The following is a 27,737-nucleotide window of genomic DNA, read 5'->3' as shown; positions in this document are numbered from 1 at the left end:
CTAATGGTAGGTCTTATTTTACTCACACTGACACCAATAATAGGCTTATTTTACTCCAATTGTCTCTTCAGTGTACCCAAGGCCATATTTTGTCTAAAACAAGTCACATTAGTCATAGAGATGTAAAAGGTTCAAAAAGTTCATCTTTACTGTACTCAATGTTTTTATTTTTGAGTTGTTTTTCCAAGTCTGTTTTTCCGGACCAAAGAATACAGGGCTTCAAAATACCCTATATATAGAACATCCAGTTCTTACATATAGGTGTAACCTCTGCTGTCTATGTGTCTTCTGATCAGAACTTTCAGTAATATTGTGCAGAGAGCATCAATCTCTAGTGATGGAACTGCTGAGGTCAGTTCTACAGTTGGGTGTGAGGCATGTAGAAGGCAATTTAGGCATTCCTGGAACAAGAAGGAGGGTGTGAGCTGCCAGATGTAACTGGTTTCAGCTGCTTACTACTTATAAAGGCAGGATGATGGCTGTGGATAAAGAGCTACACATAGAGAGACTGAGGGCCACACATAGAGAGACTGAGGGCCACACACACAGAAAATGTCCCCACTTGGGAGCAGCACCAGCCTGGAACTAAACCTATTATCCTTCAAGCAAAGAAAACGACTAGGTATGGAGAACTACAATGATATGTAATGGTGTATGTAATGGGGTCTAAAAAATTGAGCATGGGCTTTATTCTGGTTTCCTTTCTGGAAGATTATTAATATTATAATTTTATTGTAGCCTTTATATTATTAAAGCTTGGATCATGGGTAAGCTCTATTTTCTTAGGACAGGGAATGATCCATGTGCAATGTGCAGTTACGTTAAATAGTCAATGAGAAATTAGATTTCTTTATTCATTTTAATTCAAAATTCCCCATGCTGTGCAAACTTTAAAGTGTACAGTATGGAACCACTAACAATGAAATTCTCTTACTTGGTCCCTTTTAGTCTGTTAAATGTATAATTGGAAGCATTTTGTTATATCTGTTTGATAAATGCAAAAAAAAATTAAAAATGGAGTTGATTATGTCAGCAATTCAGAGCTGTCCTCAGTCCTGTACATACTTCCTGTGTAATTTCAAAGAGCTCTCATAGTTCTTAAATTGTATGTTGTAGAAACCTGAGATTAAATCTGGCCATACATGGTTAGTTTTTTTTTCTTTTAGTTCAGCCAGCCCGATGAATGAAAAGACAGATTTCTCCATCCACACAAACAAGTGTGGATGGAGATCCAAGTAGTCTAACATGTCTAGGGCTGGAACAAGGGGTGGGCAGGAGAGGAGGCTGCCCTGGGTGCAATGGTTTATTGCAGGAATGAGGGCCCTGACCCTAACCCTAATGGAAGGGGGGGGCGCAGTTTGGCATCTTTGCCCTGGGCACTGGATGACTTTGTCCCGGCACTGATGTCTAGAGATACTCTTTATCCTACAGCCCTTGTGATTATGTATAATTACCCTTCTGCACCCACACTGCACTAACCCAGGACACAATGGAGCATGTGCTGGAATTTTTGTTTTTTAACAGAAACCTTTTATTAAGAAAAGCTTTACAATACAGAACAGTGTTCCATGTGGCAAATAGAAGAAGTACAGTTTATATAACAAATAATTTGGTACATACAAGTCTGGGTAATACACGTGTGTGCATGCATACATGTTTACATAATAATCCATGGTTATTCAACAGAGGTATGAGGCATAAGATAAAGAGTTATCTGTGAACATACTTCCATAAATAACTTAGCCTCTATAGAAAGGCTAAGAGCCGATTCACACCAGAACATGGTGCAGGAAACCCGTGTTCTGTGCCCATTTCCCGCACACTGTTCAAAAGGCACTGCGGTTGCGGTCTGCAGTGGGTGTCAATATTAAGTTAATGGCAACCCAAATGCAGGTCGCAAACGCAGTTCATTTGCTCGCACCAGATCGCACTGTACAGGAGTACTATGCAATGCGGTTGAAGTGAATTTCCAAAAGTAGTGCATGCACTACTTTTGGTGCGGTGCAGTGAGATTTCAGCCAAATCAAAATGAATGGGCTGAAATTACATCACACAGGAACGCACAGTGCGATTTTGTGCAATTCCCAGTGTGAACCGGCCCTTAGTCACTGGGAGAGGACAGGGAATGGGGAGGGGGATAGAAGGGGGAGGTGAAGGGGAGAATAGAGCAGGGGATGGAGAAGGAAGCAAGATACCATTCCAGTTCCCACTAAAAAGCTTTTTTTTAATAAGCACAAGCCAAGGTTATTACAGGTGTCCATATAGGTTGAGGTGAGGAGCTTGTAACCCAATCCTGTGGTAAAAAGCCACTACATACAGCAATCACAAAGTTAGACCTCTAGCTTACACCCAGGTACCCCAGGTTTTGTGAATTTTTTTATGGTAGCTCCATCCCATATAAATCAATTTGTACAGAGGCAACACCTGGTTCACCACAGTTCTCCAATGTTTAAACGTGGGGGGAACTACCGCCTTCCATTTAGCCAATAATGTCTTCCTACCGCATGTGCTGGAACTTAACCAACTGAGAAATTACTCATGCCACAGTGGTGTCCATGCCTATTCTGTATACTCTACAGCAGCCCATACATTTTTTTTCCTTCAACCAGCGGGTTGTGGATGGGGGAATCCTCCGCTTAACCTTTGTATTCTGGAGCCTTCCAGCCGGGAGACTTCCCCACCATCAGAATTCACTGATCAGCCTTGCTATACAACCACCCTGCCTATACATGGATTAAAATTCGGACGGTCCCTGCTGGTCAAATTTAAATCTGTGTCTGGTACCTGTTGTACCGGTAATCTTTATCACAGGTACCAGGAAATCTCTTATGTATATACATTTCTTTGGGTGAAATCTCGCTGGTTTGTTTCATGTTTAGTGATCTGTCTAAGCAGAGTAGAAATATGTTCAGTCCTTAGTGCATGACCAATGTGCTGGGGATTGTGGAGCAAACCAGGCAAAACTTGAAGGGTCTGATCATGGTTATTTGTACACAAGTATGATTGCCTATTGGTGTTTTGCATTTGAAATATATATTTTGTAGTCAAAATCTCTTCAAGCATTTTAATACAATGTATATTTATCTATTATTTTTGCAGACAGTCGAATCCATGAGGTAAACAGAGTAAAGAGCAAATTCCCCTGCAAAATTCCGGTAAGAAGTAGCACCGCTTTGTCCATTATAGGCAAACTAACAGGCTAGATACAAGAAAAGAAAAACACAAAGCACCTATCAGAAAGCTGCTGTCAACAACAAACCCCTTACATTGTATTTCTAATTTTCTAGCACTCTTTGCCTTAAAGAGATGGTTTCCATTTTTTGTGTAGAGCCTTTTTTGCTAAATCTCCCTATCAACACATTATTTTGGCCATTTTAGAACATCTGTTTAATCGTAAATTGAGCTTTAACTGTTCTTTGAGCAAAAAAACTTTATCAGTTCATATGCCTTACTGAGTTCTCTTTCCTGCTTTGTAGGATGGGGAGAATTGAGAATGTGTCATCAAATTTTCAATTGGTTGAGATTGGTTGGTTGCTAGGATACTGGGTGTTCCTAGCAACCAATCACCAGCTTTTAATCTGAAAAGTTAACTTTGATAGCTCAGTACTGTGTTGCCTCCCGTTCTCCACCGCTGTACACCGGCTGTAAGGTGGGAGAGTGCTACCTACACACTTCTGTGTGTTCTTGTTAGGGGTGTTTGATGTGATTTCAGGAAATGTACCAAAACCACCCAATCTAATAAAAGTCTATGGTAAAGCGTGGGTAACGTGCACAAAAACCACAGATACACTGTGCTGTACCCACGCTGCATGGAAAGGCGCCTAAGGCCAGGTTCACATCTATGCGGTATCCCTGCAGCTGTGTTTGCATGGGCATTGAAGCCCATTCATTTGAATGGGCTGCTGTACCTGCGGAAAATGCAGGGAAAAGGTCTCTGTGCCTTTTCTAAAATCAATTTTTTTTTGTAAATTGACTACTTTATACATCAAATACATCAGTTATTTGCAGGCAAAAATGAATGCGGTATTTCTCTCTAAGTGAAGTGACCCCTGGTTTCCAAGATATTTTTATATGATCCTCTGTCCATTTAAATTCAAAATTGTTTTAATTATTTTCAAGCTTGGATGGGGCAGAGTTAGGTGACTTAGATATTTCTTTTTTGATTGTCTTTTTTTGTGTTGGTAAGAGATTAGCCACATTTATTGATCATTTCGTAAAAAGATCTTTGAGAGCAGGTTAATGATGATTTGTGGTTAGCTCTCTTCCCAGATGTTAGTTTGGCATTTGTTTGTGTTGAGATTGCACGTGTTTAATCTCATCTAGGAAGTCATTGACTGTGTTGATCGGGAATCGAGCGATTTTCTTTTCTTTTCTTTCCACCCATGGTGGAAGGAAAGAAAATCATCTTATATATGGCTTGCCTTACCTTTAGAGCTAGTAAAACCATTAAACTATTAAAGGGCATTTTTGTACTCCTTCCTGGAACTTGCACATTGAAAACACTTCTAACTACTGTGCAAGACTTTTGTAAGACTAAAGCAGCCCATACACAATGATTTTTTTTCATTCAACCAGTAGGTGCTGGAACTCCCCCCGTCTGAGTCACCCCACACAACAATAGACTCCCCCAGCAACAATGGACTCCACCCCAACAACAATAGATTCCCTGCAGCAACAGTGAACCACCCACAACAAAATATCACACCCAGTAACAAAATATCCACCCAAGCAACATTAGACCTCCCCATCAGCAACAACAGATCTCCTAGCAGCCAGCCTCAATAGATCCTCTAGCAGCCAGTAAAAATAGAACTCTCCCTCAACAGTAGATTCATTCCAGCAACATAAGACCCCCCCCCCAGCAACAATAGATCATCATCAGCAACAATAGACCCTCACACAAAATCAGATCCCCACCAGTGACAATAGATCCACCAGCAGCCAACATCAATACTCCAGCATACCCCACATCCCATGCTATTACATAAATTCAGTGCTGGAGGTGCCGGAACTGCGTTCCCCCGCGTTCCCGCTGAAAAAAAGCCCTGATTCTAACAGCGAGGAGACTTCTCCTCCATCAGAATACAGTGCCTTGAAAAAGTATTCACACCCCTTGAAATTTTCTACATTTTGTCATGTTACAACCAAAAACGTAAATGTATTTTATTGGGATTTTATGTGATAGACCAACACAAAGTGGAACATAATTGTAAAGTGGAAGGAAAATTATAAATAGTTTTTACATTTTTTTACAAATAAATATGTGAAAAGTGTGGCAAAGTGCATTTGTATTCAGCCCCCTGAGTCAATATTTTGTAGAACTACCTTTCGCTGCAATTGCAGCTGCATGTCTCTTTGGGTATGTCTCTACCAACTTTGCACATCTAGAGTGACATTTTTGCCCATTCTTCTTTGCAAAATAGCTCAAGCTCTCAGATTGGATGGAGAGCGTCTGTGAACAGCAATTTTCAAGTCTTGCCACAGATTCTCAATTGGATTTAGGTCTGAACTTTGACTGGGCCATTCTAACAAATAAATGTGCTTTGATCTAAACCATTCCATTGTAGCTCTGGCTGTATGTTTAGGGTCTTTGTCCTGCTGGAAGGTGAACCTCCACCTCAGTCTCAAGTGTTTTGCAGACTCTAACAGGTTTTCTTTTAAGATTGCCCTGTGTTTGGCTCCATCCACCTTCCTATCAACTCTGACCAGCTTCCCTGTCCCTGCTGAACAAAAGCATCCCCACAACATGATGCTGCCACCACCATGTTTCAAGGTGGGGATGGTGTGTTCAGGGTGATGTGCAGTGTTAGTTTTCCGCCAAACGTAGCATTTTGCTTTTAGGCCAAAAAGTAAAATTTTGGTCTCATCTGACCAGAGCACCTTCTTCCACATGTTTGCTGTGTCCCAGACATGGCTTCTTGCAAACTTCAAACAGGACTTCTTATGGCTTTCTTTCCACAATGGCTTTCTTCTTGCCACTCTTCCATAAAGGGCAGATTTGTGGAGAGCACGACTAATAGTTGTCCTGTGGACAGATTCTCCCACCTGAGCTGTGGATCTCTGCAGCTTCTCCAGAGTTACCATGGGCCTCTTGGCTGCTTCTCCGATTAATGCTCTCCTTGCCCAGGCCTGTCAGTTTAGGTGGACAGCCATGTCTTGGTAGGTTTGCAGTTGCGCCATACTCTTTCCATTTTCAGATGATGGATTGAACAGTGCTCCTTGGGATGTCCAAAGCTTGGGATATTTTTTTTATAACCTAACCCTGCTTTAAACGTCTCCACAAATTTATCCCTGACCTGTTTGGTGTTTTCCTTGGCCTTCATAATGCTGTTTGTTCACTAAGGTTCTCTAACAAACCTCTGAGGGCTTCATGGAACAGCTGCATTTATACTGAGATTCAATTACACACAGGTGGACTCTATTTACTAATTAGATGACTTCTGAATGCAATTTGTTCCACTAGATTTTAGTTAGGGGTATCAGAGTAAAGGGGGCTGAATACAAATGCACGCCACACTTTTCAGATATTAATTTGTAAAAAGAAATGAAAACCATTTATCATTTTCCTTCCACTTCACAATTCTGTGCCACTTTGTGTTGGTCTATCACATAAAATCCCATTAAAATACATTTACGTTTTTGGTTGTAACATGACAAAATGTGGAAAATTTCAAGGAGTATGAATACTTTTTCAAGGCACTGTACACTGATCAGCACTTCCAGCTGTAGGCGGCGCTGAACATATAAAAATGTTTACAACAGGCTGGTTGTACAGAAGTCGATCGGTAGATCAACCTCTGTACAAAAAGCCTGCTTTTACATGGATCGAAATTTGGCCGGTCCCTGCTGAACCAGCCGTATTTTTATCCATGTATGGCTGGCTTTAAAGCCAATAATGAAATAATTGTGCAAGCAGGAATATCTTCCACACCACAAAGCACAATATCTTGCTAAGTGCATCCCTAGTTTAAAACAATGGACTCCATTAATAAAAAATTGCACAAGGATGAGGATCTTTATTTTCAGCCACTGGACTGTGATTTTCAAATAGCTCACTTTTATGAAAATCCTTCTCCTGGTGTGTTAGGGATGTAAGTTTGGTATAGTCATGCTCAAGTATTATGGCAAATATTACCAAGGTCCAAGTATTTTTCATAATCATTATACAGTCATTGTCCAGTTGCATGTGAGGGAGCATATTGGCATATTGCATCAATCCAGAGTGGTTTCATAAAAATGTCTTTTACAGGTTATAGTGGAGAGAAGTGGTCGTGAAAAATTGCTGCCTCAACTTCAGAAAATCAAATTCCTAGTTCCCCCGGAAATCACCATGGGACAGTTTGTCGATATGATCAGGTGAGCAGGAGTGGAATACAAGTATATTGATAAAAGAGCAATGGCAATTGACCATTAAGTTGTACAAATAACAAAAGTGACACATTAATAACTGGAGCAACCAAATATTTTTATTTGTATTTATGCCTGTACATAATACTCTTGACAGTAATGTATTCAGCATAGGCGTGCGCAGGGGTTGTGCCAGGGCACACCCTAATCACCCCATGCAGCATAGATTCCCCCTGCTGATATTTCACAAAAGCACCCCAACGAGCCTCCTGAAAAAATTGTAAAAAATTATAAAAAAACTAAAATAATAAAAATAAAAAACTACTGACACCGTCCACTGCTCTACTAACACCGTTCATGTTTTAATACATTTTAAAATGTTTTTTACCTTTATTTCTAAGTGTGTGTGTTTGTGTGTATACAGTATGTATATACAGATTTTATATATATAAATATACACACACACACACACACACACACACACACACACACACACGTGTTTATACTTTGGGGTGCACACCCTAATGCAAAAGGCTGCGCACACCAATGGTATTCAGACATGCTATGATGCTGCCATAATTGTACTGACTAGGGCACACTTTTTTTAATTATCTATTTTTGCTAGTACGAAAAAAAAATAGACAATCTGGTATTAACTGGATGACACCACGTACCACATTATACACAGAGTCTGCAAGAGCCCTGCATTGCACCCATGATCTGTTGATTGTGGGTGCAATGCTTTCCAGGCTCTCAACAAAAAAAATAATAAATGCACATTTTTTACCTGCAAAAAAGTGTATTTATTATTTTTTTTAAAAAGGTGAACTTATCCTTTAGGCATTTTTCAAAATGCCTTGATGAGTGGATGAAAGTCTGGAGGAGAGGATGTTCCTTGGCAGACTGCATTTGCATACAGATTAAAATAAATTAAAGTGGTGTTCCACCCAAAAAAAAAAAAACTACATGAAAAATCCTAAAAAATATACAAAAAAACATTTGGATATTTTTTTTTTTTTTACTCACCTGTAAATGCCTGTTGCTAGGGGGTCCCTCGTAGTCTGCCTCTTTCAGTGCCTGGGCTGGTGACATCACTTCCCCCTCGGCACAGGAAGGGCTCAGCTCTGCTCCCTCCCTCCTGTCAATCATCTGGGACCCATTACAGGTCCCAGGTGACTGAGCGGCCAATCACGGCGCTCGGCGCCGCTCGCGCATGCGCAGTGGGTGCCAGGCTGTGAAGCCACAGCCCGGCGCCCACAGTTGCAATGCCGGCGCCACCGAATGGAGGGGGAGACGAGCGGGGCTTCGATCCCCCGTATCGCTGGACCCAGGGACAGGTAAGTGTCCAATTAAAAGTCAGCAGCTGCAGTATTTGTAGCTGCTGACTTTTAATTTTTTTTTTTTTTTTTTAGTGGCCCTCCTCTTTAAATCCTATGAATGAAAGGGGCAAACCAAGGACAGTGAGGCTGAGGAAGAAAGAACCAGATGATGCTGGACATCTTCCAGTCAGGAAATGAGGCAGGTTGTAGCTTCTAATGCATACTTTGAGAAGCTCCCAGTGAAATCAGAGTGAATAATTTCTGTACGAGAGAAAAGTCTGTACAACTGTACAAGACTGAAGGTAAGGTTGAAGTTCAGATTAAAAAAAAAATATATTTTAGTACTTCAACACATTTGTGTAATGCCCTGTACACACGGTCGGATTTTCCGACGGAAAATGTGTGATAGGACCTTGTTGTCGGAAATTCCGACCGTGTGTAGGCTCCATCACGCATTTTCCATTGGAATTTCCGACACATAAATTTTGAGAGCTTGCTATAAAATTTTCCGACAACAAAATCCGTTGTCGGAAATTCCGATCGTGTGTACACAAATCCGACGCACAAAGTGCCACGCATGCTCAGAATAAATGAAGAGACGAAAGCTATTGGCTACTGCCCCGTTCATAGTCCTGACGTACGTGTTTTACGTCACCGCGTTTAAAACGATAAGATTTTCCGACAACTTTGTGGGACCGTGTGTATGCAAGACAAGTTTGAGCCAACATCCGTCGGAAAAAATCCATGGATTTTGTTGTCGGAATGTCTGATCAATGTCCGACCGTGTGTACGGAGCATAAGAATGTTGGGTACTTTGGGTCCTAAAGTAAAATGATATATACTAAAGTAATTTTCTTTTACAGGAGCAGACTCTCCCTGCCTCCCTCCTGCTCTCTATGTGTAATGGTCAATGAACGTCAAATGGCCAGTTTATCAATGACCATGCTGGAGGTATATACTACACACCGGGACCAAGATGGTTTTCTCTACGTGACTTACATGTCTCATGAAGTGTTTGGTTGAAGTGCCCTCCTTGAAACCCCCAAGAATATTTTTTCCATGATTGGGAAATGTTCAGCCTTGTGAAGGAGCAGAGCAGAGAACAAGCTACGTGATGTTAGACGTCATCCTCTGCACAGACAAATAACAAGGACCTGAGATATTTAGAAGAGAAGATGGACAATTCACATGGAAGTGATAACTGTCTGATAGCATATTCATATAATCTTTAACGTATATTTGAGGGTTTCATCAATAGCTTCAATGCTGAAATATATACCGTACAAATCAAAGGCTTGGAGTAAAATCATACAGTATATGGGGATAGAGATGAAACCTTGAAATAACGTCTTCCAATATAAGAACTTTCTTAACCTGTGTCCGTTTTTAATGAAGAACTCTAACCCAAGCAACGTGTTGGCTCCTGCTTGGAAAACACACAATGGTATCAGCTAGAATGCAGTTTGTTGAAAATAGCAGTCTTATAACAGTTTACTCCAAACTAATGTCTTCAGCAATACAGTACATTAGGAACAATAGATAGCTTTTCATTACATAGTTACATAGTAGGTGAGTTCAAAAAAAGACACAAGTCCATCAAGTCCAACCTATGTGTGTGATTATATGTCAGTATTACATTGTATATCCCTGTATGTTGTGGTCATTCAGGTGCTTATCTAATAGTTTCTTGATGCCCCCCCGCTGAGACCACCGCCTGTGGAAGGGAATTCCACATCCTTGCTGCTCTTACAGTAAAGAACCCTCTACGTAGTTTAAACTACTTTTCTTCTAATTTTAATGAGTGGCCACCTGTCTTGTTAAACTCCCTTCTGGGTTTCATATATTTTAAAAGGACATTATTAAAAAAGTATAATGTATTATGCCGTATGTATATAGCTCATTAGCTGCTTAATATATCAGCATGACCATTAATTAAAAAAAAATCTAAATTGTACTTAAAGTGTATCTAAATCCAAACCAAATCTGTTATTGTACATATGTCTATGCATTGCTGTAATTTTTTTTTTTTTTCATTATGCCTGCTTTTAATGACCTTAAACTTAGTAATTCAATTAGCAAGGTTCTTGCTTTCCTAGGTTGATGATGTTTCCACCATAATGGGCTACAAGCCATGCTAACACACAGTACACTGGCACTTTTTGCCGTAGTCACCGCAGTAAAACGGAAGGTTAGCTGCTACTGGAGCACACATGTCCACAAGAAGTTCAGAAAGTATATAGAATATTCACAGTGCAGAGAAAGAACAAAGTAAGCGCTCGATCACACTTGCAGCATTCCTTGCTGCACCCTCTGAAAAACATAAAAGTATCATTTTTACTGTGACCATGATTCAAAGCATTGTGGCTACAGCATGTGTACAACACCACCTTCGAGGTGCTGTAAAACCGCAGCTCAACCTTTTTTTTTTTCTCTGCCCCCTGCTTGCCCGAGTGAAGGTGCCCTTGGGGTAAAATCTTTATTTTTAGCAGCTCAAATGACCACATTTATACATTTTTTTTTTTTAAAGGCCACACACTTATAGAGCCCCTTATATTGCTTGTAACAGTCCACATGTTGCATGTTCTTTCTTTATGCCATATGCTGTTTCACTTATTAAAAAAAACATCCTGGTTAGAAAGTGTAAAATTCCAGTACCTGATCTCTCTTTTTTTTTCTCTAAAAATAACAAACATGTTATACTTACCTGCTCTGTGCAGTAGTTTTGCACAGAGCAGCCCATATCCTCCTCTTCTTGCGTCCCTCGCTGGCGCACCTGGCCCCTCCCTCCTGCTGGTGCCCCTACAGCAAAAAGTTTGCTATGGGGGCACCCAAGCCAAGCCCCTGCTCTGTGTGTCCATTCAGACATGGAGCCGTGGCTCGGCCCCGCCCCCTCTCTCTCGTCTTTGGCTTACTGACTTTGACAGCAGTGGTAGCTAATGGCGCCCGCTGCTGTGTCTCAGCTAGTCAGGAGGGAGAGTCCCGGACAGCTGAGGCTCTCATGCAACATTGCTGGATCGAGATGGGGGTCAGGTAAGTATGAGGGGGGGGCTGCTGCACACAGAAGGTTTTTTTTTATCTTAAAGCAGAGCTCCACCCAAAAGGGAAAGCCTTGCTTATCTGCCTCCTCCCCCCCCCATCATTCGCTGCCACATTTGGCACCATTTGGGGGTAAGCAGGCACCTGGTTTTGACACTGCTCCTACAGCACTGCAAAGATGCGGCTTGCAGGACTTTTTTTACGCACCACTCTAGTGTGAAAGCCCTCGGGCTTTCACACTGGAGAGACAGGAGAGGCTCTTTACAGGTGCTATGCAAGCGCTGTAAAGTAATGTAGCGCCTGTAAAGCGTCTCAGTGTGAAAGCAGTCTAACATGTTTTTTTTTTTTGTTTTTTTAGCAAGAAGTTTTTTATTTTTTCCAATAACACAACAACAACAACAGGGGATAAAAAAAGAGAAGAAAAATAGATGTACAGTCAATATACAGTGATAATATTCACAATACATTCAAGGAGAATATAAGTTTTTTTTCAGCAGCCATCTGCAGGGAATGTTTTTTATTTTTAACGGAAAATAAAAACGAGACTTTAGTATCACTTTAAGATAAAAAACCTTCTGCCTATAGAACCACTTTAATTTGCAGGAATTTTCTCTCACTTCCTGTTTGACTATGGGACAGGAAGTAAATAAAGGAAAATCTCAGAAATGGGACACAGATGACAAAAAAAAAAATCTGCTGGATTATAACCCTTCCTTAATCTATCCAAAATGAAAAAAATAAAAAAAGTTTTGCCTATAGTTCTACTGTAACCCTTTCAAATGTGCAGCCTTTACTAAAAGAAAAGCTGGTGACCATGCCATGAAGGTCTTTGTTGGGGTAATTCCTGTTATGTGGTGACAGCTGTTCTGCAGTTATGCTCCTGTGTTGTCACATACATTATGCAGGCACCATCCACTGTTATCACTATTAGAAAGCTGCACTGATGTGCAACCCACATGAGGGATTGCATGTAGATAGGAAGTGGCAAAGGAGGATAATAAAAAATATAGAATTATAGACTGCACTGAGGTGATAATACTTCACCACATAACATTCCTGTCTAATTGAGAAATCTCAACATCAAAGAGATAAATAAAAAGAGACAGCGCTAAACCAAGTGTGATCTATCCTAGAAGAGTGTATATATAATATATATATATATAGTGATCCAAATACAATAATCTCTATCAAAAACAAATGATAACAATACTATAATCTCTATCAAATTAAGGCCTCTTTCACATGAACGATCCGTTCAGGTCCGCCTGTCAGTTTTTTAGGCGGACCTGAACGGACCCTCCATAGACCTCTATGGAGCGTCGGATGTCAGCGGTGACATGTCCGCTGACATCCGACCCGCTCCGATCCGAAAAAGTGTAACAGAGGAAAAACCTACTTTTCCATCCGTTTTCGGATCGGATTGGGTGACGACGGACTCTACGGTCCGTCATCATCCTATCCCCCATAGGGGAGAGCGGCACTCTGACACGTTGGTCCCTGCACAGTGTGCAGCGATGGACCTGTCATCTGCCTGCTCAGTGGGGATCCACGGAGCGATCCCCCGCTGAGCAAGCGGATGTTCATGGGGTGGATCATCACGGATCCGTCCCGTGTGAAAGGACCTAAGTGATAAAAACTAAATAATTTGCTACTTTCACTTGTGGGATTGAACATAGTTTCTTTTAAACTCCTTTTTTGACACACATGTTTACCAACAATATCATTTTTTGGCTACATTTTTTGGCACTAAGATTTGAGACTTTTATTTTTTGTTTCTGTTCCTTGGTAATATATAGACACATAAATTGAAGTTGATTTTTTTTTGTCGGTTTAGTCACCCACTTTTTGTTTATCACATATTGGTGTGGTCACATATCACATTAGATTAATTAGATTAATTATTTAGTTTTTATCACTTAATCTGATAGAGATTATAGTATTGTTATCATTTGCTTTTGATAGAGATTATAGTATTTGGATCACTATATATTTATATTATATATACACTCTTCTAGGATAGATCACATTTACACACACTTGGCTAAGCGCCATCTCTTTTTATTTATTTATTGCAAAGGAGGATAAGCATCACTTACAGTAAATGCAATAAAGAATGCAAAAGGGTGAAAATAATATTTCATAAAAATATTAATTAAAAAAATGACAATTGTTTATGATATACTGTATAGCGGTTTGTGTATTGTGAAGGTCACAATACACAATGGGGCCTATGTGACATAGCACAGTCACAAAATTGTGAAAACGCATCTTTTGGAGCGCTAGTGACTTTTTACTCTTTCACTCCGGTTATGCATCGCACCATCAGTTGTGGTCACTACAAGCACCCCTTGAAGTTCCATCCGGTCTGAACACGGTCAAGATTTTGCAGCTCTATCTGGGAATCGATCCAATTTATATCCAAACATGAACATCATCATACATCAATAATGGCAAAAAAAAAACAAAAAAAAACAAAGAAAGAGAAAAAAAGAAAAAGGGGAAAAAAAAAAAATAAAAAAAAGAAAAAAGAAAAAAAAAAGAAAAATAATGGCAAATCTAAAAGAGATCCTGCAACTGCATTTTAAAATGTGTGGCTGGCTTTAGGGTGCTCTCAGGGTGAGGAAGGATCCCTGCTTTTCAGGAGCAAGGGGGTAATGTGTCTTGGTTTTCTCTTCTGTATTTTTCATTCTTGCCATCACTTTATTTAACCACTTGAGCCCTGGAAGATTTTACCCCCTTCCTGACCAGAGCACTTTTTACAATTTGGCACTGTGTCGCTTTAACTGACAATTGCGCGGTCATGCAATGCTGTACCCAAACAAAATTTGCGTCCTTTTATTTCCACAAATAGAGCTTTCTTTTGGTGGTATTTGATCACCTCTGCAGTTTTTATTTTTTGCACTATAAACAAAAAAAAAGCGACAATTTAAAAAAAAACAAACAATATTTTTTACTTTGCTATAATAAATATCCTCAAAAATGTTTTTAAAAACCAATTTCTTCATAGTTTAGTTCAATATATATTCTTCTACATATTATTGGTAAAAAAATCACAATAAGCGTATATTGATTGGTTTGCGCAAAAGTTATAGCATCTACAAACTATGGGAAAGATTTATGGCATTTTTTTACTAGTAATGGTGGTGATCTGCTATTTTTATCAGTACTGTGACATTGCGGAGGACAAATCGGACACTTTTGACACATTTTTGGGACCATTGACATTTATACAGCAATCAGTGCTATAAATATGCACCGATTACTGTGTAAATGTCACTGGTAGGGAAAGGGTTAACACTAGGGGGCGATCAAGGGGTTAAATGTGTGTTCCCTAGATGTGATCTGTATGGGGATGTGACTGACTGGGGGAGGAGACATATCGTTGTTCCTACTTAGTAGGAACAAACGATATGTCTCCTCTCCCCTGAAAGAACAGGGATTTGTGTGTTTACACACACAAATACTCGTGTTGGCGCTACTGCCCATGATCACGTGTGCCCTCTGGCAGCTCTTAAAGGGTATAACCTACCCCTACGAGGTTTCGCCCAGCAGAGCCATTCAGAGTAAGCCGGTTGGCAAGTGGTTAATATAAAAGATAGAAAAACTGAATTTTTAAAATATGTTCCCCTTTGGCTGAAGCAGGTTTTCATTTGGCACAAATGCTTTCACTGTGACTATTTGCTACCTCAGTATATCTTCCAAATTTTACATAAGACAGAGCGTTGGAGTAGATTTACTAAAACTGAAGCACTCAGAATCTGGTGCAGCTGTGCATGATAGCCATTCAGCTTCTAACTTCAGCTCCTTCAATTAAGCTTTGACAATAAAACCTGGAAGCTGATTGGTTTCTAGGCAGAGCTGCACCAGAATTTGCACTCTCCAGTTTTAGTAAATAACCCCCACTATGTCTAGCACAATAATGCATGGGAACTATTTATAAAACTAGGTTCACACTAACGCGGTGCAGGAAATGCTGCAATCTATGCGCGTTTCCCACACACAATTTCAAATCGCAATGCCCTTGCAATCCACAGCGGGTGTCAATGCAATCTTAATAACACCAAAAACTCAGGTCGCAAATGCAGTGCATTTGCCTGTACCGGATCGCAGTTCCAAAACTGCTGCATGCACGTCTTTGCTGTGATGCGGTGCAATTTGAACCAATTTAAAATGAATGGGCTCAAATTGCACCACACTGAATCGTATGTGTATTCAACAGGAATGTGGTGCAGTTCCTGTGTGATTCACTTGCTGTTCATAGTGTGAACCAACTTGGTTCACACTATGAACAGCATGTGAATTGCACAGGATCTGCTCTGGGCACAGTTATGGGGTCCTATTCCTGCTCTGGGCACTGTGTATGGGGTCCTATTCCTGCTCTGTTTCATATTCCCATCGCACACGTTCCTGGTATAAGCTCTTAAAGGTCGGGTGCTGCAGCAACAACCAGCTGGATACTGGTTCAAGTCACAATGTAGATATTTGCCAGCACACCAAGGATCAGCACATGCCTCACATGCCTGACGAAGGGGTCCTGCGCGACTCCGAAACATTGCACCTTTTGTGTTGTGATCATGCAATAAATTAAACCGTTTGGACGCCACCGTGTGCTGATCCTTGGTGTGCTGGCAAATATCTACACTATTCCTGCTCTGGGCACTGTGTATGGGATCACATTCCTGCTCTGGGCACTGTGTATGGGGTCACTGACCTGCTCTGGGCACTGTGTATGGGATCACATTCCTGAACAGGGCACTGTGTATGGGATCACATTCCTGCTCTGGGCACTGTGTATGGGATCACATTCCTACTCTGGGCACTGTGTATGGGATCACATTCCTGCTCTGGGCACTGTGTATGGGATCACATTCCTGCTCTGGGCACTGTGTATGGGATCACATTCCTACTCTGGGCACTGTGTATGGGATCACATTCCTGCTCTGGGCACTGTGTATGGGATCACATTCCTGCTCTGGGCACTGTGTATGGGATCACATTCCTGCTCTGGGCACTGTGTATGGGATCACATTCCTGCTCTGAGCACTGTGTATGGGGTCACTGATCTGCTCTGGGCACTGTGTATGGGATCACATTCCTGCTCTGGGCACTGTGTATGGGGTCACCGACCTGCTCTGGGCACTGTGTATGGGGTCACTGACCTGCTCTGGGCACTGTGTATGGGGTCACTGACCTGCTCTGGGCACTGTGTATGGGGTCACTGATCTGCTCTGGGCACTGTGTATGGGATCACATTCCTGCTCTGGGCACTGTGTATGGGGTCACTGACCTGCTCTGGGCATTGTGTATAGGGTCACTGATCTGCTCTGGGCATTGTGTATAGGGTCACTGATCTGCTCTGGGCACTGTGTATGGGGGCACTGACCTGCTCTGGGCACTGTGTATAGGGTCAATGATCTGCTCTGGGCACTGTGTATGGGGTCACTGACCTGCTCTGGGCACTGCGTATAGGGTCACTGATCTGCTCTGGGCACTGTGTATGGGATCACATTCCTGTTCTTGGCACTGTGTATGGGATCACATTCTTGCTCTGGGCACTGTGTATGGGGTCACGGATCTGCTCCTGGCACTGTGTATGGGGGCACTCGCTCTAGTTTGGGCATTCTGTTGCCCCTCTACTGTGTACTGCTCACTGTCCCTCACTGTTATGCTGTGCAGGGCTTATGGCTGGCCACAACATGTACTAGGGGTTATCACTGCTGGCCCTTATACTTGCTGGGGTTTATTATCGCTGGTTCCATTTGGGCTTGTTTCACTCCAATCAATTCTGTGCGCCTAAAGGCCCTATTTTGTCTATACCAGTGGTCATCAACCCTGTCCTCAGGGCCTGCTAACAGGCCAGGTTTTATGTATTACCTTGGGAAGATGCAGACTAGAATACTGCAATCACTGAGCAGCAAATTATATCACCTGTGATGTATTTCAGTTATCTTGCAAACCTGGCCTGTTATGCCTCGTTTCCACTGAGCGGATCGGTACGGTATGGTACACTATTTTGGGTGTTTCCATTATGAAAGCGGCCCATACAACTGAACCGAACCGTTCCATTCAGGGTCCTGCTTCAGATGTGGGGCCATAGATACATTCCACTGATTGGCTGACAGAAAACCCTCTTCTGTGCTATGCTGAGGCATTTTTCTAAACCCTCTATGGCCCCTTGTGGTCCCACTTGCAGTGGAAACGCTCACCAGAATAGACCGGACCATTCTAGGCCATTCAAACTGTACCGACCCGAACCGATCCGCTCAGTGGAAACGAGGCATAAGTGGGCCCTGAGGACAGGGTTGATGACCACTGGTCTATACAATAGGAAAGACCATGAAAAAAAAAAAACCCACTTTTCTGGACACACGCACCATTGGCCACGCCCACTTTTGGCAACACCCACAAGAGGGCGGCGCACTACGCACGCTGCATTAGCACCACCACTTATACTTTCAGCACCCACACAGCACCCCCAAAAAAAAATTGTCTGGACCCGCCCCTGGTACCAAGTATAAGAGACTCACAGCTGCAGAATCAGCAGACAGGGTGATAGTTGATGTATGCTGCATGTGAACACACAGGAGAAAGGTTATATGAAGACACAGCGCTTTACACAGGAAAGAAGGAGACAGAGCGGATAACAAAGGCTTGAATGGGCCCAAGCTAATAAAATAAGTGACATTATGTAAGGGCGCTTACTTGTATAACATGGAAGACATTTAGATGACATTATATTGTGTCATGTTATTGTGTGCTGCATTTATATACCCCATTCATTTTCTACGGGCTGCCAACACACGATGTACCAAAAATGCACATGCAGCATTTTCCATTCTACACAGCACACAACAAAGCAGACTAGTGTGTTACTGTGCGTTGTGGTGTGCTGTAATGCATGTGCATCAGAGCTGCATTACTTTATTGCAGTGGTCCCCAAACTGCGGCCCGGGGGCTGAAGGCAGCCCTTTGCTTGCCTTGGGGCACTTTTCCTCCCACTGACACCAACGATGGGGCATTATTCCTCCCACTGACACCAACGATAGGGAATTATTCCTCCCACTGACACCAATGATGAGGCACTATTCCTCTCATTGACACCAATGATGGGGCATTATTCTTCCCACTGACACCAATGATGAGGCACTATTCCTCTCACTGACACGAACATTGGGGCACCATTCTTCCCACTGACCCCAATGATGGGGTACTATTTCTCCCACTGGCAATAACAATGGGGCACTATTTCTCCCACTGACACCAACAATGGGGCACTATTCCTCCCACTGACACCAACGATGTGACACTAATAATTCCCCTAATACCAAGATGGGGCATTCTTTACTCCACTGATGGCAGGGCATTTTCTACTCCCAATGGCCACAGTCCGGCTCCCCTAAAGTGTGATGCATAATAAACTGGCCCTTTGTTTAGAAAGTTTGGAGACTCCTGCTTTAGTGCATTGGGGTGCCATTAAAATGAAAATGACAGGGCAACTCAGTAAAGCACATAACATGCGTTGCAGGGAAGTACAGTATCTTAGTGCACATCTGGCTTGCAGCACTGGGGTCATCGGTTTGAATCCTAGCAGGACAGTATCTGCTATTAATACGTTTTTAGTGCGTTTTATGGTTTCCTGACTCCCAGCATGCACCTGTGAAACATGAACATATGACTTAAAAATGCAGCAAAAAACGCAGATGCAGTGCGTTCCCATTGTCTTAGGCCCCTTTCACACGGATGCTTCCATGAAGCGGGATCCACTTGTTCAGCAGACGATCTCTCCTGTGATCCCCGCTGAGCAGGTGGATGGGACAATCGGATGGAAACAGGCCGCCTGTTCATTTCCATCTGATGCCATCCGATCCAATCGATGGTTGGGGAATAGGTCCCCCATCCGTCTGTTTTTGGCGGACAGGAATGTATCTGATGGTGGCGGGTGTCAGCGGACATCCGCAGCTCCATAAAAGAGGTTGGAGGGTCCGATCAGGTCCACCTGAAAAATCGACAGGCGGACCTGATCGGATCACCAGCATGAAAAGGGCTTTATAAGGGAAGATGCGTTTTTGGTGCACATTTAAAAAGCACATCAAACATGCAGCATGCAGGACTTTTCAAAACACAGCGCATCCGAAGTGCAGCAATGTGAACAGTCACATACGATTTAAAGGGGAATAATTTTCCTGCACTTTTGTCGCACTGGAACCTATAAATAGAACTGTATGAAAGCTGCAATTGCCGGCCTAGTTTTAAAAGTGCTAGTTACCTGGCTGTAGCTTCAATCACAGACGTGGAACAAGCATTGTGTAGGTGTCAGAATGTTTTTTATCTCTACACCACTTCTGAGTCAGAGAATTAGAAAGTACTGAAGCCAAAGCATCAGCATGACAGCCAGGAAACTAGCATTCTCAAAAACAGATCTCAGCATTGAGAGCGTATATAATGCCCTTATGAAAGGTTTCCTATAAATGTATATTTTTATAGGTTTCATAAACCAGTGAATTGTGTCTGTATATTGGCTGTATTTCTTCAGATTCTTTGATTTAAAGGATAAGTTCACTTTTACAAAAAAAAAAAAAAATGCTAATTTTTTGCAGGTAAAAAAATATGCATTTAATCTTTTTTTTGTTTGGGATCTGTAAAACCTTGTACCCACAATCAGCAGATCATGGGTGTAATGCCACGGTCCTGCAGACTGTCTGTGTAGCTGTCTGCACGTACCTCCAATATGGGCAGGCTGTTACAAACCGACAGGAAGCTGAATGAACTACCTAAAGCAATCAACAGAGCTCTGGTAGTTCATTGAGAACTACAAGCCAACACAAGTTCTCCCATTCACAGAACACTGTGAATGAATGATGTATTAACATTGTCCTGTGACATATTATAGTCATTTATAGCAAAGGGTGCTGAAAAGATCATGTGTGTGGGGTTCCTGTTATGAGTGTGTCTGCCTTGTCTGAGCACTCCTGTGTTCATTTCCTCTGGTTATCCTGTGTAAAAGTGTCTGTTTTTCAGGATTGGATGTAAGATTTAGTTCTCGCTTACACTGCTATGGTAGAAGTCCACTAGTCAGCGAAATATTAATGAGTGTTATTAAGAGGGCTGAAACAATTCCTTAACCACTTCCCCTGGGTAGATGTCATATGACATCATTTACTTTGAGTGCAGATATCTGGATGATGTCTGAAACTACAGGCATCATGCAGATATCTTTTTTTTCAGCCGGCGATTCACTATAGTGAAGTGACTGTTTAGCTTCTCTAGTTTTTCCTGTGCAATCGGGGAGCCAGAGAATGAATCCACCAGCAGCGGCGGCAGTTTACCATAGAACTGGCCATGGACCACAGGGTCCCCAGCCAACTCTATGACCCTCGGAGGCCAAAAGTGCCATCATGATGTCACTTCAAGTGCCAGCAGATGTAATCACTACCAAATTTCATTACAAGAATATTGTTTTTTTTGACAGAAGTGTAGCATTAAAATAAAAACAAAAAAAAAAACAAAACAAAAAAAGCCCTTTTGCGTGATGACGCCACTATGCAGTGCACATTTACATGAACTTTAATGCCCCGTACACACGTTCGGACTTTGTTCGGACATTCCGACAACAAAATCCTAGGATTTTTTTCCGACGGATGTTGGCTCAAACTTGTCTTGCATACACACGGTCACACAAAGTTGTCGGAAAATCCGATCGTTCTAAACGCGGTGACATAAAACACGTATGTCGGGACTATAAACGGGGCAATGGCCAATAGCTTTCATCTCTTTATTTATTCTGAGCATGCGTGGCACTTTGTCCGTCGGATTTGTGTACACACGATCGGAATTTCCGACAACGGATTTTGTTGTGGGAAAATTTTATATCCTCCTCTCAAACTTTGTGTGTCGGAAAATCCGATGGAAAATGTGTGATGGAGCCTACACACGGTCAGAATTTCCGACAACAAGGTCCTATCACACATTTTCCATCGGAAAATCCGACCGTGTGTACGGGGCATAACAGTTCAAGAAACTGAACAGAACACAGAAAAACATTTCAGCAGCTACAAGCACACACAGCACACAGGCACTGTCACTGTCACAGCATAATAAACCAATATTTGTGGGTAATGCTTATTTCTACAATAAGAATCAGTTTACTGTCAGTTTATCATTTCAACAGTTCTAATTCTCAGATACATTCAAAGAAAAAGTGTACAGTCTACAATAATGCCATTAGTGTGTAGATTATAACCGTAAAATAATGGAAGAAACCTGCGCTAATGAGCAATACGTGATAACAAATAAATGACAAATAAATAAAGTGCAGCTGCAAAAAAAACTTCAAATATCCATGAAGTGATAAACATATAAATAAAACTTTTGTGCGCTAGCAGTAATTAAATAAATAAAGAATGCCTCGGAGACACAATGTGTGTGTGAATCCCAGCAAGAATAATAACAACAAACAAGTGCATAGAATCATAAATCCAACAAAATATTAGCATAAACCGAAAGTAAGTAGTCACACATCAAGGCAACTCATAATCAGTCCAAGACAGGATTCAAAAAACAAGTAGAAGGGAAAAAGTCCACTTGTTATATCTCCTCAATGAATCATGGGAAATAATGAACTATAATAAGCTGAAGAGACTCTTATCGGATGTGCATTGATTGCAGAAAAAGGAGTAAAAGATGTGCGCTTACCCCAATCGTTGGACCTCCTCTCTGGCAAGGTCGTATGGGCTTGCAGATATAGCCCTCTGCAGGGACAGAATGTTGATATCCGGGTCTTGACAGCATGTACCACCGACTCCAATATGGTCCGGACACTCCAACTGCTCCAACATCAGAGGGGGGAATTTAGCAGAAGGCTATAGTAAAAAACATCCACTAGTGCCGAGCTCGTATCCTATCATCAGTCTATCAGTCTGTGACAGTTCCCGTGCTCCAATCCTGGCGCGTATCGTCACGTCACGTGACTTCATGATGAAGTCACGTGACGTGACGATACGCGCCAGGATTGGAGCACGGGAACTGTCACAGACTGATAGACTGATGATAGGATACGAGCTCGGCACTAGTGGATGTTTTTTACTATAGCCTTCTGCTAAATTCCCCCCTCTGATGTTGGAGCAGTTGGAGTGTCCGGACCATATTGGAGTCGGTGGTACATGCTGTCAAGACCCGGATATCAACATTCTGTCCCTGCAGAGGGCTATATCTGCAAGCCCATACGACCTTGCCAGAGAGGAGGTCCAACGATTGGGGTAAGCGCACATCTTTTACTCCTTTTTCTGCAATCAATGCACATCCGATAAGAGTCTCTTCAGCTCATTATAGTTCATTATTTCCCATGATTCATTGAGGAGATATAACAAGTGGACTTTTTCCCTTCTACTTGTTTTTTGAATCCTGTCTTGGACTGATTATGAGTTGCCTTGATGTGTGACTACTTACTTTCGGTTTATGCTAATATTTTGTTGGATTTATGATTTTATGCACTTGTTTGTTGTTATTATTCTTGCTGGGATTCACACACACATTGTGTCTCCGAGGCATTCTTTATTTATTTAATTACTGCTAGCGCACAAAAGTTTTATTTATAGATTATAACCGTGACCACTTTTCATCAACTCCTCTCTCTCAGCATTCACGATGACAATAGAGGTAAATATCACACTAAAAAGACTTCTAGGGGCAGGGCCTCGATGCAAGGCTGCCCTTTTTGACAGTTACTGATTAGGGATGAGCCGAACACCCCCCGGTTCGGTTCGCACCAGAACCCACGAACGGACCGAAAGTTCGCACGAACGTTAGAACCCCATTGACGTCTATGGGACTCGAACGTTCGAAATCAAAAGTGCTCATTTTAAAGGCTAATTTGCATGGTATTGTCCTAAAAAGGGTTTGGGGACCCGGGTCCTACCCCAGGGGACATGTATCAATGCAAAAAAAACTTTTAAAAACGGCCGTTTTTTCGGGAGCAGTGATTTTAATGATGCTTAAAGTAAAAAAAAAAAAGTGAAATATTCCTTTAAATATCGTACCTGGGGGGTGTCTATAGTATGCCTGTAAAGTGACGCATGTTTCCCATGTTTAGAACAGTCCCTGCACCAAATGTCATTTTTAAAGGAAAAAATCTCATTTAAAACTGCTTGCGGGTTTAATGTCATGTCGGGTCATGGCAATATGGATGAAAATCAGTGAGACAAACGGCATGGGTACCCCCCAGTCCATTACCAGGCCCTTTGGGTCTTGTATGGATATTAAGGGGAACCCCGCACCCAAATTAAAATAAGGAAAGGTGTGGGGCCACCAGGCCCTATATACTCTGAACAGCAGTATACAGGCGGTGCAAACAAGACAGGGACTGTAGGTTTGTTGTTAAGTAGAATCTGTTTGTAATTTTGAACATTTTTAACGTGTTTAGCTCCAGCCAAAAAATCTTTTCTAAGCTTTTTGGAAAACATAGGGAAGGGTTATCACCCCTGTGACATTTGTTTTGCTGTCTTTCCTCCTCTTCAGAAGATTTCACCTCACTTTTTTGTCCCAATGAAAAATGTTTTTTGAAAATTTGGGTTTTTTTGTGGAACAAGGATTGGAAAGCATCAGTGGAAAGGAGAAATTGTTTTCCCATATTAACTCTTACAGGAGAGAATTTCCCTTCCTAGGGGTAGATTTCATCTCACTTCCTGTTGTCTCCTTCCGTTTGCAAGTAGGAGTCGTTTGTAAGTTAGATGTTTGAAAGTAGGGTCCTGCCCTATATACTCAGCAGAAATTTGGGCCTTAGGTGTTGCTGTGGCCACAACACTGTAAGCCCTCACAGGGCCCTGCTGTGAAATATTAGATCAAGAATTGTAATTACATGCCCCTGTTGAACAGGAGCTGAAAAATTAGGCCTTAGGCACTGGTGCTGGTGCCACAACACTGCAACCCCTCACAGACACTCTAGTTGGAACGCAGGAACGAGCCCTGCTGCAAAGTATTGCATCAAAAATTGTAATTACACGCCCCTGTTAGACAGGGGCAGAAAAATTGGGCCCTAGGCACTGGTGCTGGTGCCACAACACTGCAACCCCTCACAGACACTCTAGTTGGAATGCAGGAACGAGCCCTGCTGCAAAGTATTACATCAAAAATTGTAATTACACGCCCCTGTTAAACAGGGGCTGAAAAATTGTGCCTTAGGCACTGGTGGTGGCGCCCAGAACCAAAAATGTTCTTACAAGCTATCAGCGTGATGATTGAGGAGGAAGAGGATAATTACTCAGGGATAGTCACTCAGCATCAGCATAGGCAGTCTTTGAAGGGATCTGAGATTTCAAAAAAAATTATTCGGTTACATCAGCATCAGGTGCTTGGTAGCTGGTGGTGATCCAAGACTCATTCATTTTTATGAAGGTCAGCCGATCGACCGAGTCGGTGGACAGACGCACCCTGTGATCGGTTACCACGCCTCCAGCAGCACTGAATGTGCGTTCCGAAAGAACGCTGGATGCAGGACAGGCCAGTAGCTCAATTGCATACTGTGCAAGCTCTGGCCAGTGATCCATCCTCAAGACCCAGTAACCCAGAGGATTTTCGGTGGGAAAGGTGTCCAAGTCTGATCTTGCCCCTAGGTATTCCTGCACCATGTAAAACAGACGCTGGCGATGGTTGCTGGAACCGATCATACCTTGGGGCTGCGGACCAAAAAATTGTCTGAACGCATCGGTCAGACGGCCACCTTCTCCACCGCTCCTTCTTTGACTGACCGAAGCCTCAGCAACACGTTGTCCAGAAACAGGAGTTTGTAACCTCCCAGTCTCTGGGAACGCGTTGCACAGACCTTTCTGCAAGGCCTCCCGAAGATGTTTCATCCTCTGCTCCCTCTGCGATGGCAAGATAAGGTCCGCAACCTTACCCTTGTAACGTGGATCAAGGAGGGTTGCCAGCCAGTATTGGTCCTTCTCCTTGATACCACGAATACGAGGATCCTTACGCAGGCTTTGCAGGATCAGGGAGGCCATGCAGCGTAGGTTTGCTGAGGCATTTGGTCCGGAGTCCTCTGGGTCACTAAGAACGACATGGTCCGCAGCCACCTCCTCCCAGCCACGTACAAGTCCATGTGTTTCTTGGGACTGATCCCTTAAAGACTGCTGCTGATGCTGAGTGCCAGGCTCCACCTCCATACTGACACAATCTTCCTCCTCCTCCTCTTCCTCCTCGTCCTCTTCCTGTGTGATCGGCGGGCACGCAGGAACACTGTCTGGATTAAGGGGGCCTTGAGAGCTAAGGAAGTCCTCCTCTTCCTGCCTCTGTTCTGCCTCAAGTGCCCTGTCCATTATTCCACGCAGCGTGTGCTCCAACAGGTGGACAAGGGGGACAGTGTCACTGATGCATGCACTGTCACTGCTCACCATCCTCGTGGCCTCCTCGAATGGTGACAGGACAGTGCATGCATCCCTGATCATGGCCCACTGGCGTGGGGAAAAAAAACCAAGCTCCCCTGACCCTGTCCTGGTGCCATAGTCGCACAGGTACTCATTGATGGCCCTCTGCTGCGTGTGCAGCCGCTGCAGCATGGCCAACGTTGAGTTCCACCTGGTGGGCATGTCACAGATTAGGCGGTTCTTGGGCAGGTTAAACTCCTTTTGGAGGTCCGTCAGCCGAGCACTGGCATTATATGACCGGCGGAAATGCACACAGACTTTCCTGGCCTGCCTCAGGACATCCTGTAAGCCCGGGTACCTGCCCAAGAACCGCTGCACCACCAAGTTAAGGACGTGAGCCAAACAGGGCACATGGGTCATTTGTCCCTGTCGGAGGGCAGAGAGGAGGTTGGTGCCATTGTCGCAAACCACCATTCCTGCCTTAAGTTGGCGTGGCGTCAACCACCTCTGAACCTGCCCCTGCAGAGCTGACAGAACCTCTGCCCCAGTGTGGCTCCTGTCCCCCAAGCACACCAGCTCAAGCACCGCATGGCATCTTTTGGCCTGCGTACTTGCGTAGCCCCTTGAACGCCTACGGAGCACCGCTGGTTCCGAGGAAGAGGCCATGGAGGAAGAAGAAGAGGAGGGGGTGGAGGAGAGAGGTGTGTCACAATCAGCATTTTGGAGGCGTGGTGGCGGAACAACCTCCAACACTACTGCACCTTGTCCTGCATCCTTCCCAGCTGCCAGCAGAGTCACCCAATGCGCCGTGAAACTTAGGTAACGTCCCTGTCCATGCCTGCTGGACCATGAGTCAGCGGTAATATGCACCTTACCGCTGACCGCCCTGTCCAGCGAGGCATGGACATTGCCTTCCACATGCCGGTAGAGAGCCGGAATCGCCTTCCGTGAGAAAAAGTGGCGTTTGGGTACCTGCCACTGAGGAACCGCACATTCCACAAACTCACGGAAGGGGGCAGAGTCTACCAACTGAAAAGGCAGCAGTTGAAGTGCTAGCAATTTTGCCAAGCTAGCATTCAACCGCTGGGCATGTGGATGGCTGGGAGCAAACTTCTTTCGGCGGTGCAGCAGCTGGGGCAGGGAAATTTGCCTGGTACAATCTGACGTCGGTGTACCAAAAGCAGATTGCCCACAAGTACTTGGCTGTGACACACCTAATTCTACACCTTCATTCCTCTCACTGCAGGTCTCAGAGAGGACTGAAGGTCTAGTGGGGTTGGAAATCTCAGCTGATGAGGAGCAAGGAGAGATCCTCTTTGTTCTTTGGTGTGGGTCTTTTAGATACGCTTGCCAACGAACTGCATGGCAGGTCAACATATGTCTGGTCAAGCATGTGGTACCCAAGCGGGAGATGTTTTGGCCACGCGAGATACGCTTGAGACATATGTTGCAAATAGCAGCGGTGCGATCTGATGCACTCGTCTCAAAAAAGGCCCACACCAAAGAACTTTTTGAATAACGCGCAGAGACTGCAGCGCCCTGCACATGTGGAGCTTTGGGGTGTGATGCAGTCAATGTGCTGCCCTTAGGCTGGCCCCTGGAGGGCATCCTGCCTCGTTGGTGATGTGCTGCCGCCTCCTCCTCCTCCTCCTCCTCCTCCTCCTCCTCTCTCCTA

At 43.3% G+C, this 27,737-nt stretch overlaps 1 protein-coding gene across 1 annotated transcript; it reads left to right on the top strand.

Annotated features, from left to right (window-relative positions):
* Positions 1 to 465: 465 nt before the first annotated feature.
* On the top strand, positions 466 to 11,441 carry LOC141113014 (microtubule-associated protein 1 light chain 3 gamma-like). Its single transcript, XM_073606079.1, has 4 exons — positions 466 to 622; positions 3,100 to 3,155; positions 7,250 to 7,356; positions 9,530 to 11,441. Exons 1-4 carry the CDS (start codon positions 553 to 555, stop codon positions 9,687 to 9,689), a joined length of 393 nt encoding a protein of 130 aa, XP_073462180.1. The 5' UTR covers positions 466 to 552; the 3' UTR covers positions 9,690 to 11,441.
* The last annotated feature ends 16,296 nt before the right edge of the window (positions 11,442 to 27,737 follow it).

This window comes from Aquarana catesbeiana, linkage group LG11 (genome assembly GCF_042186555.1).
Source record: "Aquarana catesbeiana isolate 2022-GZ linkage group LG11, ASM4218655v1, whole genome shotgun sequence".
NCBI lineage: Eukaryota > Metazoa > Chordata > Amphibia > Anura > Ranidae > Aquarana > Aquarana catesbeiana.
The sequence above is the reverse complement of the archived record's forward strand: the minus strand, read 5'-3'. Positions and strand labels throughout refer to the sequence as shown.

What these genes read in the sequence shown, in the direction of transcription:
- LOC141113014 (XM_073606079.1), top strand. Translation starts at nt 553, where the DNA reads ATGTCCCCACTTGGGAGCAGCACCAGCCTGGAACTAAACCTATTATCC. An exon ending in CAAGCAAAGAAAACGACTAG is followed by an intron (nt 623 to 3,099) that starts GTATGGAGAACT and finishes TTATTTTTGCAG; the next exon opens with ACAGTCGAATCCATGAGGTA. An exon ending in CAGTTTGTCGATATGATCAG is followed by an intron (nt 7,357 to 9,529) that starts GTGAGCAGGAGT and finishes TTTCTTTTACAG; the next exon opens with GAGCAGACTCTCCCTGCCTC.